The sequence below is a fragment of the Ambystoma mexicanum genome, chromosome 4p (genome assembly GCF_040938575.1).
Source record: "Ambystoma mexicanum isolate Mex_15411 chromosome 4p, UKY_AmexF1_1, whole genome shotgun sequence".
NCBI lineage: Eukaryota > Metazoa > Chordata > Amphibia > Caudata > Ambystomatidae > Ambystoma > Ambystoma mexicanum.
This window is the reverse complement of record NC_090927.1, coordinates 102780050-102794834: the sequence shown is the minus strand read 5'-3', so window position 1 is coordinate 102794834 and position 14785 is coordinate 102780050. Positions and strand designations below refer to the sequence as shown.

The 14785-nt window shown below is 51.5% G+C and overlaps 1 protein-coding gene across 2 annotated transcripts in view; it reads left to right on the top strand.

Annotated features, from left to right (window-relative positions):
* PPM1G (protein phosphatase, Mg2+/Mn2+ dependent 1G) overlaps window positions 1-14785 on the top strand; it is a 457550-nt gene that overhangs the window by 55230 nt on the left and 387535 nt on the right. For both annotated transcript variants that reach the window (XM_069605461.1, XM_069605462.1), the window contains exon 3: window positions 1672-1757. In XM_069605461.1, coding sequence (XP_069461562.1) covers window positions 1672-1757 — 86 coding nt within the window. The remainder of the gene's footprint in view (window positions 1-1671; window positions 1758-14785) is intronic.

Here is a 14785-nt window from a genome sequence, read left to right as displayed (position 1 = left end):
CTAGATGGGAACACCCCAGGACAAAACCTGGTACTTGGTGTAGGATGTGGCATTTATAACGCACCTATACACTTGTTTCTAAGCACGACAAGGCAAAAGGAGGATAAAATGTTTCTGAATAGACCTTGTCATTCAGATCGCTTAAGTGGGGAGAAGTGCCAGGGGGAGGGGAGTGTGATAAGAGGGGAGGAGCGCAGTTTATTAATGTGCAGCCAGTGGGTGGCTCGTAGTGCAGAGGGAAGGAACTGTAGGTTTGCGAATAGACCGTTAAGTGCTGGGGAACCCTTAGGAAGGGCAACTGGGCATGCAGGAGCATGTACCAGAGTTCAATGAACAGTGCGCGGAGCAGTCTGGTGCATCACCAAGGGAGAGGAATAGGGAAAGCGGAAGCGAAAAGGAAGGGGTTGAGTTGCTTCCGCAACAGGAGATGGTTCTGCTCAAGCTTTAGAGGCGCAGGGAGGCTGTTCCATCTCCTCGGCTGGGGCCTCCTCTGGATCTTCACCCAACTTCCTGCTTGGAGAATTGTCTGCCCCTCAGAGTTGAGGTGGATGAGCGGAGAGCTCGAAGGAAGATGTTTTGGAAGAGAATGTTGGAGGTAGAGTGGTCCCAGGTCCCAGAAAGCCTTGTGGATGATGCAGAGGGTCTTGACGTTGATCATTGCAGCCACGGGGAGCCAGAGAAGGGATTTCAGAGCTGGGGAGATGAGATCCCTGTGTTTGAGGTCAAGGACAAGTCTCAGTCCTGTTCCGGATAATTTGGAAAGGTCGTAGAGTAGAGGCAAGAACATTTAGAAAGGTTTATGCTGGCCTGCTTTGTCTCCCAGGGGCACATAATCGTGCCTTGGATATAGACGGAGGAAGAATGGATTTAACCAGTCATGAAAAAGGGCCTCCTGCCAGAGTTTCATTAACGACAGTCAAGCTTGCATCCATCAAATTCTGCGCTGGCTGGGTATTCAGACGCTTCACTATCAATGTTTTAATTTGACTGTCCCAGATAGCCTTTATACTTGAGGATTCCTCTCTAGAGAATAGACCCCCCCCCCCCCCTTGTTAACAGTAGTTCTCGACACCAGTTAACTTTCACAGCATAGCTTCACTATCCTATTGAAAGCTCAGGATTACCTTTTTTATGAATGGGATTGGAAAAGGAATCCCAATTGCTCCCTGCCTGCTGAAGTAGTCGTAGAAAATATTAATTGCGCAGGCTACAGTGTGATCCTGCGTTGGAAAAATGTATTGTAATTCCTATTAGAAATTCCCCTTTGCGGAGTCGCTAGAGGATTAGGTCCAGCTTAGTAAAAATGTTCCCTGTGTTTTTGCCTGATGCTGTTGTGGGTTTAACTATCAGTGGTATGTGTATTTGAGCATTGTGATGACATTTCTACTGCTGCACGTTAAACACAAGCCATATGTGCACTTCTTTCCCCCAAACCAGCCACCAACTGTTGGCATGAGTTTCTATGCATCTACAGATTTGCGTTGCTTAGATTAGAAGTTGCTATTAAGAGACTGAGGTTGTGGGCTACTTTTATATGGCCACTTGTTCTGATAACTTTCCAAACTCCTGCTTTGCTTAGTTTCTGGTTCTATGGTTTGGGTGGGGTAGGGTATTGTTGGCTGCTTTGTATACGTTGACATGTTTTTTTCTTTCTTTGTTTTCCCTTCCCAGGGGAGGAGGTTGCTCTTTATTGTGCCAAGTATCTACCTGAAATCATTAAAGAACAGAAGGCCTACAAAGAGGGCAAACTGCAGAAGGTGAGCAAATGGCCATTATTTGAATGTATTCCTAGTGTACCATTAATCACTCCTGACCTGCACCATTTATGGTGCACAGTTTACAAAGTTAATCTCATTATTTCAAACACCAATGGCGGCATGCAGAAACACCTGTTATAACAGATCCATGCTGACAGACGAGTAGTTAAATTTTGTATGGGAGGCAACAGCGTAGTTGCTTACACTATCTGTCGATCAGATGTTTATATTCTCCCACTTATTCCTCATCTTTGATCTCTTCATTTCCAGCTTTAGCTGCTTCAGAGGTTTTTCACTAGTCTGCAGAGGGCAATGTGCGTCGTGACCTTTGCCTCGCTGATTTTCATCTCTGCAGACCGTCTAGTAAATGTATTACGCGCCACGCTCTTTGGCCTCAGTTCTGTTTTTATGCAATAGTGAGTGCTTAGTGATTAACGGTGCGCTTCAGTTTTCTTCGAAAACCTGTCGATATGGCTTCGTCTTATGCTCTGAAGACTGGCTTCAAGAAGTGTATGCGATGCAGCACCAAGATGTCCATCACCGACCCACTTAAAGTTTGCCTCTGGTGGCTGGGCATTGAACACGTAACTGGCAACTGTCGATCCTGTCAAATCGATGACTGGTAAGGCCTTGAAAGAGCGCAAGGCTAAATTAGCCGTGGTAGGGATTGTCCCCAAATCCGCATCCCCTCCTAAATTGACAACCTCCCACGAGTCGATTCCTCTCCTCACAACAAGGAGCAGACATTCTATGCCTTCCAAAAAAAAAATCAAAGGACACAGATCACCTTCTTCCTTGTCTTCTTAGTCAGAAAGGGTAGTCTTACTGACCAAATCTAAAGAGTGGTAACTCTTTAAGAGAAAGTTAAATAACTTCGATCAGGCTATGATACCTTCAAAGCACAAGGAGATTGGCCATGCTACGGTCGCTGAAAAGTATGAAGCAAAGGCTAAAACCCATGTCCCCGGGTAAGCCTGAGACTGAGTCTTCGAGCACTCAATGAGAAATCTTCGAAGAAATTGAGTCGAGGGCAAAGTCCCTTGAAGTATAAATCTAAAAATAAGTTCATCGACAAACCATCAACACTGTCTGTTCTACCTTTGGGGGGAGTGGGGGAGTTTAGAAAAGGTATTTTAAACCTTTACTCAAAGGATGTTTTCAACTCAGTCTTCCATTTATGAGGCATATGAATCTCCTGATGAGACACCTCCAGGTGGGCTCCAATAGGATCCCATTAATGTCCTGAAAGATGCTGCTACACCTGAATGTTAAAAGACTGGAGTCAAACAACTTTATGACTCAGCCAGTGGAGTCGACAAGCTCACCAGAACTAGATTTCGGAGAGCCAGATCCTGCCGAACATGCAGATGCATCTTGCAGATCACTTAAGCCCAGGGTAGTAATTTCCTGGGATGGAGTAGACCAGCCCCTGTATTTGAACATGACTTCACCGTCCTGGACAAGGGGCCACAGAAGGACCCTATCTTACCCTTCCATGTGGCACTGCAGAAGAGTTGCAACAAACTGGGAAGCACCAGAATCAAATCCCACCATAAATAGTAATTGAACAGAATGGCGATCCTGGCTAAATTTCAATTTGTCAAATCCCCGAGAGTCTACTAGTTTAGGCTGCGGTTTCTTCCTCCAGGCAAACTGTTAATGAGAATGTTCTTGTCTGTGTGAATTCCCTTCAACCTTAGAACCCCAGCTAGTTTGCTGGACTTTAAGACTTTTAAATTTGAACCCTGGACCAAGTGACCTTTTTCTCACTCGTTTTGACCTGATTTGAATTGTCTTCACTGTTTTTGTAATCTGACAAACTCCATAGGCATCTGCTTTTTGTATAGTGACGCACTGCAACTTCAGTGCAGTGTCGCAGAGAAAACCTTTGGATTATAAGGTTTAAATACCTTTTCTTGTGTGAACTACTGTTCCCAAGAAAAGTGACATTGACTTTACTTTTTTATCGTTGTAGGTCCAGCAAACAGCATCGTATGTGGAGTGCTGGGGAGTTACCTAGTAGCTTCTTATGCTACATCCTCATGTAACATTGTGTATGTCGCCCTCACTACTTTAAATGGCTGGTGGCAGTGGTTTAATTTTCCTACCATTGTGCTTTTTTACCGCAGGCTGATTCCTCAGCTGCAGTACAGCACCCACGGGGTAACCATTTTGTCAACATGGGCAGTCTTTTTTTCGCCATTTTCTGTTTGTGTCTTTCTTGGGTTTTACTCTGTGCGTTGAGCCAGGTTTCAGCCTTCTGTTCGGTTTGTCTTTGGCAGGCTTTTCCCTGAAGCCCGCCTCTGGCTCCAGTGTTTGGAAAGGCAGGATTGGAGGGATGTTCCTGAACCTTGTCCTTTGTCTCTAGGAATGCCTGAATGCAAACAGTGCTGATTGGCTGGCTGTCCTTTCAGGGCAGCCACCCTACTGTGTGATTGACAGCCTAGGCTGTGCATGAATGGGAGAAACCTGCGTATCCAACCATACTGCCTGATGGGGATGACAAAAGGATTGATTCTTGGTCCAAACCCATTTTCTCCTAGCAGCAGGGCTTTAATGGCTGTCAATTCAACTTGTGCCCTGGCAAAGTTTACATGCCCTGTGGGGACTGCCTAGTGTTGGCGGCTGATCACGTCCCTGAGGGTGTGGAAAGAGACTGCCTCTTGAATCTATTGAGGGATGGCAGAGGCTGCATGCAAGTCTCTGCAATCAGGTTTGGATACTGCTGACCATGTCGGCAGGGCCATGGCAGCAAGCACTCATACGCAGATTTGCATGGTTGAGTAAGTCTTGCTTTTTCATCGGATTTATTCGTCAACATGCCCTTTGCTCCCATCTATTTGGAAATGAAGCTGCTGAGACCCTTGAAGCTGTAGACCACCGGCTGCTAAATCTTTAAGTACTGCAGTTAGACAGCCCCAGCCTTTTCACCCCAATGGATCATTTTGGTGGGTGGGGGGAAGGGGCGGTATGGGCTGGGTGTTTTTCCTACTATACCTCGGTTGTAGAGTGAGAGGACAGGCTAGTTGAAGCATTCCATCGTGGTGGATGATGGAGATGTCTAAACCCTCCCAAGCAGCGTCTGCTCTACCTTCAGCCGCCTGTAAACCACTGAGGTCTTGCCGCCTCCCAACACCCTGGTGGGAGGCAGACTATCACGCCATTTGAAAGAATGGCAGGATATTACATCTGATGCATGGGCACTGGAAACAATAGCCCAAGGTTACAGCCTTTCCTTTATAAAGGGACCACAGGGTCCTCCAACTGGGCAACCATTAGTTAAATGTTCCGGATCCCTTCTTTTTGCAGGAAATGTTTTCCCTGCTAGGAAAAGGTGCTGTAGAACCAGTACCTGTAATGGCTATGAACAAATGATGGTACTCTCCCTATTTCTTAATACCCAAAAAAGGGACGGAGGACTGGAACCCATCTTGGAATTGAGATACTCGACGAAGTTCCTGAGTAAGGTCAAGTTCAAGATGGTCAAACTTCCTCAGATCCTTCAGGCCCTCCAGGCCCTCCAGCGCCAGGATTGGATGGTGTCATTGAACGTTCAGGATGCTTACTTTCATGTGCCAAGCCTCTCAAAAGCACAGGAAGTACCTGAGGTTTGCCGTTGGTGGTTCTCATTGTATTTGGACTAACCTCTGCCAGAGGGTTTTCATCAAGCTGATGGCGGTGGTGGCAGCGAGTTTCAGTAGAGGGGTTTCATGTCTACCACTACCTGATTGGCTGATCAGGGCCTGTTCTCCCGAACAAACCCTGGAGCATCTCAGCCTCACCTGCCACTCTCCAGTCTGAGCTTCTCCCTCACTTACAAGAAGTCCAACATAACATCTCAGACTCCAGTTTATTGCAGCAGTACTGGTGGCAAGGCTTCTCCCAGAAGTGATGGCTCAAGGCATTCTGCAGATGGTCACCAGATACCAAAGTGCCCAGCGTCTCCCAGGCTTCCACTTTCTTAGGTTGCTCGGACTCATGGTAACCTGCATTTCTCTGGTGCCAGAGGCTCTCCTGAGAATGAGATCTCTACAGTGTCCTATCAGGGCAGGATGGTCTCAATTCGCAGGCAGGATGACAGATCTCCAAGTTTCCGACAGTGTCGCACAAGATCTCCTGTGGTGGGCCTGCAAGGATAAGATTCTGAAGGGAGTACCTGTTTTGGAAATCATGGCTGGAGAGAACTGTAGTAACAGATTACTAGCTCACAGGGTGGAGAGGCCATACCAATCATTTGACCATCAGCGGTCGTTGGTCTGAGTCAAAACTAAATATCAACCTTTTGGAGCTGAGAGCAATCAGGCTAGTGCTGAAGGCCTTTTTGTCCCCTGTACAGGGAACTAATGTCCTGATAATGACAGATAACACAGTGACCATGTACTACCTCCACAAGTGAGGAGGCGTAGGGTCACTACCACTATGCAGAGGAGCAATGCAGCTGTGGTTCATGGGCAATTCAAGAAGGAATCTCGCTACAAGCAATTAATATAGCTGCAGAGAAGTGTTGGACACCCTGAGCAGGCAGAGCAGTCTCCCATAAGGGGAAACTAGCTAATGAAGTCCTTTCAGGAGATCTTTACCCTTTGGGGTACCCCGCAAGTGCCTCTGTTTCTGACCAGTGTCAACCAGAAGTGCATGTGCTCCTAGGAATTTCCTTCAAAGGAGCTCATTTTTCCATTCCTACTGCATTTCACTGCAGACTGTGCTCTGTTCACATTTAACCTGATAGTGAGCTGGTTTGATTTAGTTTACTTTTCTTCTTGCTGACTTGCCTTGTGCGCATAGTGTGCATCCACTTCCGGATCATCTGCCCCTGAAGTTCGCCTGGGACAGCGTTTATACAATTATACCTCTATTGGCTTCCTGAGTGTCTGGATGCAATTCGTGCCTCTCATAGCAGCTGTTGTGCAAGCTCTTCATTACGCTGCGCTTGCAGATTGTGCACGGTCAGTTGATCACAGTTTGAAAGATGAAGGGCAAGCTGGGAAGGCCTTTCTGACGCTGCGCTGGAGAGCGTGTTTATTTCAGTTTGATTGGCCGACTCTGAAATTCCATTTCGTCTGAATCCTGCAGCAGTCCCATTTACACTTGAGGTGAGCCTTGTGGCACTCACTGCACAGGGTCCTTGTCTGTATGATAAGTGTAATGTTTATTTTGGGCTATTATTGGAATTGAAGAAAATAATTTTAAAAGTAAAGCAAAAATGGAGGAAAGCATTCCGATGGGGCACTCACTTTCCTGAGATGAGCACGTTGTGCAGAAAGCACATGTTTTTTGGTCCGCATTAATATCTGTGCTGCTTAGTCTGCCGGACTTAATTCATTTGCCACAGTTCTGCAGCGCCCATTGACTCGCTCCAAAATGGCATCCTCTTTGTTTACTTTGGTGCCTGTCCCCGTCTACTGAACATTGGCTACTTAGTTCCATTGGGTGGTTCGGGAGGTGAGAACCGGCCCTTGTTTCAAAGGCCCATTTCTAAAGCCCCTGTCTGCTTCCCTGTCCACTTACAGGTTGCTAGATGAGACTTTATTCTGCATTGGTTAGTTCCTTCCTTCGTGGATTCCCTGTACTTCAGTTCTCGGCTGGTACTCTTGGCTCTACCTGTTACAAACTCATTTGAAGCAGTTTCTGTATGCACCGTTACTACCTGATTTCCCACTTTACATTCCTTAACTACTGGGACCTCATTTAACTTGAATGGGTGTAGCTTTGGCCATTGTTTGTAACCTACAAGCCCAGTGACGGTTCTATACCGCTGTCCTTGCTTACTCCTACCTCTGCGTCCTCTCTTCCCACCAGCCCTCCAGATAAGCTGCGTATAGGGCCATTTTACGCATATAATTATAGCCATTACGGAGCATTTAATTTTCTTCTGCGTACCGTTTATGCTTTATTTTCATTAAAAGCATACTTTCCTCCACTAGCTGGCACTAGAGTGCAAAAGTTTCTTGGATCTGCACCAGCAAACATTTCTTATCAGTGGCAGAGCCTTTCATATGCATGATGGTTAAAGTGAGCAACCCAAAGCGCCCATTTAATTATGTGTTTATATTTCTCCAGCATGGGGTCTGGCATGGATTCACATGCTCATGAATATTCCCCGTCGTCAGGCTGGGAATCCTCGGTAAAGAAAAAACCAGTATCAGTTTCGTTTCTGATCTGTCTTTCGTAGCAATAACCAATCACTGGTCTCTGCGTCATACTGACCACAGCCAATGACTGCCCTCTACCTAAGCACCGCCTCTGGCAGCCATCTTCAGATTTTTACCGCACGTTCATGTGTTGGGATCCTCGTGCTATTGCTCTCGAGCGTTAGTGCTATTTTTTCGCGCTTTTTTCACAAAAACTTCGATTCTTCGGTCAAAGAGCCTCAAGCTCCACCGATACTACATCCGATCTACGGGGACCCGTGTCGGATTCATCTGTGCCCCTCAAGGGTGAAGATTTCGTCGAGCTACGCTTCGGAGGACTCCAGAAGCTTCTCAGGCCCGGTCTCGGAGATGGCCCAGGAGAAGGGAAGCTCGACGCCCGGAAAGCTGTTCAGGGTCTGCCCTGGATGCCAGCTGCAGAACGTCTTTAAGGAGGACGAACACTCTTTCTGCCTTTACTGCCTTCATGAGGACAAAACGCACGTGGAGAAGGACTGTGCGTTTTGCGGCGACATGTCGGAACGGACCATGAAGGACCGTCATCAACGTCTCGCCAACTGGCTGCAGGGTAAGAGCCCGTCTGGCGAGAAGAAGAAGAAATCCGAGCGGTCTTCTAAGACCTTTGAGGGCGCCCCGGCGACGGGGGCCCAACATAAGGCCAAGCACCGCGAGTCCGCTGGCACCGGGAGCGCCGAACGGTCGGGCTCTACGGGCGCCAGGCAGGGCGCACCCTCCCCGGCACCATCAACCACGAGCCAACGCTCTGGGTCGGGTAAGAGGAAGGCCGAGCACCCGGCGAAGCTCCTGGAGAGGCCCCGGTCGAGCTCGAAGGCAGAGGAGGAGCGTGGCAGTGCCCCCTCCCTCAAGGACAAGGCGGTGAGCGCACCTAGGGTGGTGAAGGCCTTGATCCATCCGACCAAGCCCTCTATCGAAACGGTCGCGGCGGCCCTGGCCCAGCCTGTGGAGGCTACTCCAGTGGTGGCGACCTCAGGGCCCAGAATCTCCCTGCCTCCTCGGAGGGAGTCTTCTTTTATGCCCATCGATAGGACCCCCGTGAAAACCGCCGTGGAGAAGAAGGGGGGGCAGGGCGTCGTCGTAGATTCGGCCTCAGCCTCAGAAGAAGAGCTGGTCGAGGTCTTAAGCCACGGCCTAGGCGTGGAACAAGACCAGCCCGTCGGAATGGGTGCCGACGCAGGCGACGACGACGACATCGTCGAGGATGCCGACGGGGCCCCTGCTCGCCCGTCGGATTCCCCTCTGCCAGCGCCGCGAGACAACTCGGCGGCCATTTTGTTGGCCATACAGTCCTTATGCACTGAGATAAGGACGAGGCTACCGTTACCGACGGAGGAACCTCTCCCGTCGGGGGATCCAGAACCGGGACCTTCTGGTGTTCCCCCTGCCAAGAAAAGAAGGATCCATCCTCCACCTCCTTTTCAACCGTCGCGCCCCGTCCAGCCCTCCTCCCCGTCCACCCGAGGGGATGATACGGGGACTGACACGGCAGCGACGGGTACGGACGACGAGGCATACGACGAGGATTTTCCGTCGTCGCCCCCCACCAGGGCTTCTCCGCCCGACGAGATCGGATCCTTCCATTCCATGATCTCCAGGGCTTCCGAGCTTTTTCAACTCTGCCCCGAGGAGAAGAAAAAGGAAGGCTTCCTTTATCAGCGGCGCGAGGCCAAGAGGAAGACGGTCCTCGCAGTGCCTCTGTTGGACGACATTTGGGATGAGGGTCTTTCCCTCCTCAAGAACCCTTCCACGACGCCAGCTAGAAGAGACCGGTACGAGAAGAAGTACCGGGTCCCGGACACGGCCCCCCTATGCCTCCGGGCGCAGCCTACCCCGGACTCCGTCGTCTCCGCGGCGGCCAGGAAGAAAGCGGGGGGGGGTGCGGCCTCCACATCGACTTCCCCGCCGGACGGCGAGGGAAAGAAATTGGATGCTATGGGACGTAGAGTCATCTCGTCGGCAGCGACGACGATTAAAGCGGCCAACGCCTTGGCTATCGTGGCCCGCTACGACAGGGAGCTCTGGTACAAGATGGCTCCCCTGCTGGATTTTCTGCCGGACGACAAGAGGGCTGAGGCCCTTGAGATCCTCCAGGAAGGCGAAGTGGCTTCGGACCACGCCATCACCGTGGCGACGGACATCGCCGACGCGGGGTTCCGCCAGCTAGGCAACGGCGTTTGCCTTCGACGTCGCGGATGGCTCAAAGCTACGGATTTTCGGCAGGACGTCCAGACCAGAGTCCTGGACATGCCCTTCGACGGGAACAACCTGTTTGGGAAGACGGTGGACGATTCCCTCCAGGCCATCAAGGCGGATACTGAGACGGCCCGGGCCCTGGGAGTCCTGCAGCAACGACGGACGCCCTTTCGGAGCGGCGGAGGCAAGGGCGCCTCCAAAGGTTCCGGTGGCGGTTTCGCTTTCTACCGTCAAGCGGCCCGCTCGTCGTCGCAAGAGGCCTACAGAGGACGAGGCAAGTCTAGCGGACCCCGCCGTCGTCGCCAAGGAGGTCAAGGCGGCAAGGCCGCGTCCAAGCAGGATTGAACCGGCCGTGGGGTCGGGCCCCCACCGAAGCACCCCGGTGGGAGGCCGGCTGGCGGGCTTCGTCAGCGTGTGGGAGTCCATCTCCACCGACCGTTGGGTGCTGGATGCCCTGGCCCGGGGCCACGCGCTCGAGTTTCAAAGAAGGTGCCCGCGCGTCCCCCCCGTGGCCAGGAGAGAACTTCACGTCCCTCAACTTCTCCTGGAGGTAAAGGCGATGCTCAGAAAGGGCGCCATCGAACTCGTCCCAAAGAGGCTTCGGGGCTCCGGAGTCTACTCGCGGTACTTCCTCGTGAAGAAGAAGACGGGAGGATGGCGCCCCATCCTAGACCTGCGACGGCTGAACAAGTTCATCAAGGCGCAGAAATTCAGGATGGTCACCTTACAGCACGTCCTGGGTCAACTGGAGGAAGGAGACTTCCTGTCGTCGTTGGATTTGGAGGATGCCTACTTCCACATTCCAATCCTAAAGGGGCACCGAAAATTCCTCAGGTTCGTGGTCCAAGGGCGGCATTACCAGTTCAAAGCCCTTCCCTTCGGACTGCGGTCGGCACCCAGGGTATTCACCAAGTGCCTCGCACCGGTGGCGGCGCAGCTGCGCCGCGAGGGGATTCACGTCTACCCCTACCTGGACGACTGGCTCATCCGCGCCAAGACGAAGGAGCTCGCCGTGGTCCACACGGCAAGGACCGTCCAACTCCTCACGGACCTGGGATTCTCCGTGAACTACACCAAATCCCACCTGGTGCCCGCGCAAGTCTCACTGTTTCTGGGAGCGAGGCTCGACAGTGTCCCTTCTGGCCTCCCCGTCGGAGGAGAGGACCAGGACCATCTTGGGCAAGGTGCAACGGATGCTGGTGGCCGACGCGGCCAAAGTGAGATCCATCAAGTCCCTCCTCGGGATGATGTCTTCCTGCATCTACCTCATTCCCATGTGCAGGCTCCGGATGCGCCCGTTGCAAGAATTCCTGGATGCGCGCTGGATCCAGACGACGGGCAGCTTCGAGGAAAGGATCAAGCTCGACGAGAGTTTCCGGCGAGCGATACGGTGGTGGGGCACCCGCGCGCATGGACTTCCAGACCCCAGCCCACCAGGAGACTGTGACCACGGATGCCTCCCTGGAAGGGTGGGGAGCGCACACCGAAAATCTGCACGCGAGGGGACTCTGGCTCCCGACGGAGAAGTCCCTGCATATCAACGTCCTGGAGCTCCGTGCAGTGTTTTGGGCCCTCAGGTCCTTCCTTCCGTCCCTGAAGGGCAAGGTGGTGAGGATCTTCACCGACAACACCACCACCATGTTTTACATCAGGAAACAGGGCGGAACCAGGTCCCCAGCGCTGTCCAAGGAGGCGCAGGACCTGTGGCATTGGGCCGTCGCCCAAGGGATTTTTCTGGTGCCGTTTCATCTGGCAGGGATAAAAAACACCATCGCCGACTCACTCAGCAGGGAGCTGCGCTCGTGCCACGAGTGGGAACTACGGCAGGATCTAGTGGATCGCCTCTTCCGACGGTGGGGCACACCCCAGATCGACCTGTTCGCGACGGCGACGAACACCAAGTGCCGGAGGTTCGCCAGCAGGTTTCCCCAGACGAGGAGCATGGGCGATGCTTTCTCGTTCCCCTGGGAGGGCCTGTTCCTCTACGCGTTCCCTCCCTTGCCTCTGCTAATCCGGCTCGTCAACCAGCTCAAGAGGTCACGGTGCAGGATGATCCTCGTCGCACCTGCGTGGCCGAGGCAGATATGGTTCCCGGACCTTCTGGACTTGTCAGCGTCCCCGCCGATCAAGCTGCCGGCGGACGCAGACCTACTCTCCAGGGAAGGAGGCGCCATCCTCCACCACGACCCGAAGTCGCTGAACTTGCAGGCCTGGCTCCTGCAGCGCTAGAGTTTGGAGGATACGACATACCGGCCGATTGCAGAGAGGTTCTTGCAAAGGCCAGGGCGTCCTCGACTCTTAAATGCTACGGACACAAATGGAAGAGGTTCTCTGTCTGGTGCCACGCACAGAAGATTAACCCTCTACGGATTACGGCTCCCCAAGTACTGCCGTACCTGCTGACGCTGGCCAAAGCTGGACTGGCACACGCGTCCATCAAGATTCATCTTGCTGCGATCTCCCGATACACCAGAACCACGGGTCGGACGTCCTTGTGGTCTCATCGTCTGGTGAAAGAGTTCATGAAGGGACTATTCAGATCGTTCCCGCCGGTGAAGGCTCCGGCCCCGGCGTGGGAGCTCAACGTGGTGCTGACCAAGCTCATGGGACCTCCGTTCGAGCCTCTGCACTCGGCCCCGTTGAAGTTTCTATCGTGGAAGACAGCTTTTCTCGTGGCCATCACCTCCGCACGACGAGTGGGTGAGATCCAGGCCCTTTCCTGCAAGGCCCCGTACTTGACTTTCCACGACACGAGGGTAGTGCTCAGGACGCACCCCTCCTTCATGCCCAAGGTACCGTCGGACTTCCATCTCAACGAACCCTTGGTGTTACCTGTGTTCTTCCCGTCGCCTTCGTCGCCGGCTGAGAGGACTTTGCACTCGCTGGATGTAGCTAGAGCGCTGAAGTTCTACGTGGATCGCACGAAGTGTTTTCGGAAGACGTCACAACTCTTTGTGAACTTTGGACCTGTCAATCAGGGGAAGGCTCTCTCGAAGGCTTCCATCTCCAGATGGCTCTCCGGCTGTATCATGTACTGTCACCGGTTGGCAAACCGACCGCTGCCTGGCCGTCCGAGAGCCCATTCCACCAGAGCGATCGCAGCTACCACGGCGTTCCTATCTGGTGTGCCCCTGCTGGACATATGCAGGGCTGCTACGTGGAGGTCGACGCACACCTTCACGAAATTCTACTGCGTCGACCGGGATTCCAGGGAGGAGTCCAGGGTCGGCCAAGCAGTGCTGCGCAACCTGTTCGCCTGAGGTGAGCCTGGTGAGGAGGTAAGATGCTTAATGTTGAGTTGATGTGATGCTTAATGTTGAGCCTTTGCCACCTCCCGTGGTTGTGCATGTGTGTACTGCTATGTATTCTTTATTCATGAGCATGTGAATCCATGCCAGACCCCATGCTGGAGAAGGAACAAGTTACTTACCTGTAACTGTTGTTCTCCAGCATGGGTCTGGCATGGATTCACATGCGAACCCTCCCGCCTACCCCTCTGCGGCTCTTCACTTGGTCATACTGCCACTTCACGTGCTTCCAAATCTGAAGATGGCTGCCAGAGGCGGTGCTTAGGTAGAGGGCAGTCATTGGCTGTGGTCAGTATGACGCAGAGACCAGTGATTGGTTATTGCTACGAAAGACAGATCAGAAACGAAACTGATACTGGTTTTTTCTTTACCGAGGATTCCCAGCCTGACGACGGGGAATATTCATGAGCATGTGAATCCATGCCAGACCCATGCTGGAGAACAACAGTTACAGGTAAGTAACTTGTTCCTAACACATCATTTAAATGGGCGATATATATATATCTGTCTGCTAGATTGACAGGGAAAAAAAATAAAGTTGCTTTAAGTCACTAATCAAATGTTTTCAACATCATGAATAGCAATGAGCTGGAGGTTTGTTGCAAAGAATCTCCATATCTGAGTTTATTATACAACCTCTTTTATTACATGTCTTAAATCACTGAAAGTACTGTGGGGTTAACTAGATCTTTCAGGTTGACATTATCTTGCATTCTGGGACTTATACCATTCAGGATGTGAACATTAAAGCCACAGTGATTCTTTTGGCTTAACACATAGCTGTAAGGATTTACATGTCGTCATGTGGCGTTGTTATGCAATTTGTGTTTTTTGTAAGTAAACTCGGACATCCTTATTGTTGGTCTTGTAATCCAAACTTTGTACCAAGTAAACCTTGGAAGCTATGTGGTGAATTTGCTGTGTATTAAAATCCCTGCTTCACAGTTCAGACAAGATTTGTGATCCTGGCCCCCCTCCCCTCCATGCTTATCCGCCCCATCTGTCTGGCCAACCCACTCATTCCTTTTTGAATGCAGTTAGAGTACCAGTAGTTCCTTCCACAACTCTTTAATCCCTCTGATGTGATTAGCAATTACAGTCTAAATTAGCTGTGATGCGTGTCATGCCAGAGATGCAGATTCTTGACTATCTTCCAAGAAACCTATCGGGCAATCAAGACTGCTCACCTATGATGGAAGTAGAAGACGGGGGGGTGGGGGTGTGGGGGGAAGGTACAGGCGAGTTATTAATACTAGAGGAGTTCATGTGAATTTATATTCAAGAAGCAGCAAGGAGTAAGCAACGAGACATAGACACTTTGTGCCTAATTCACAGAAACCTTTTAATGGCAACACCCCCA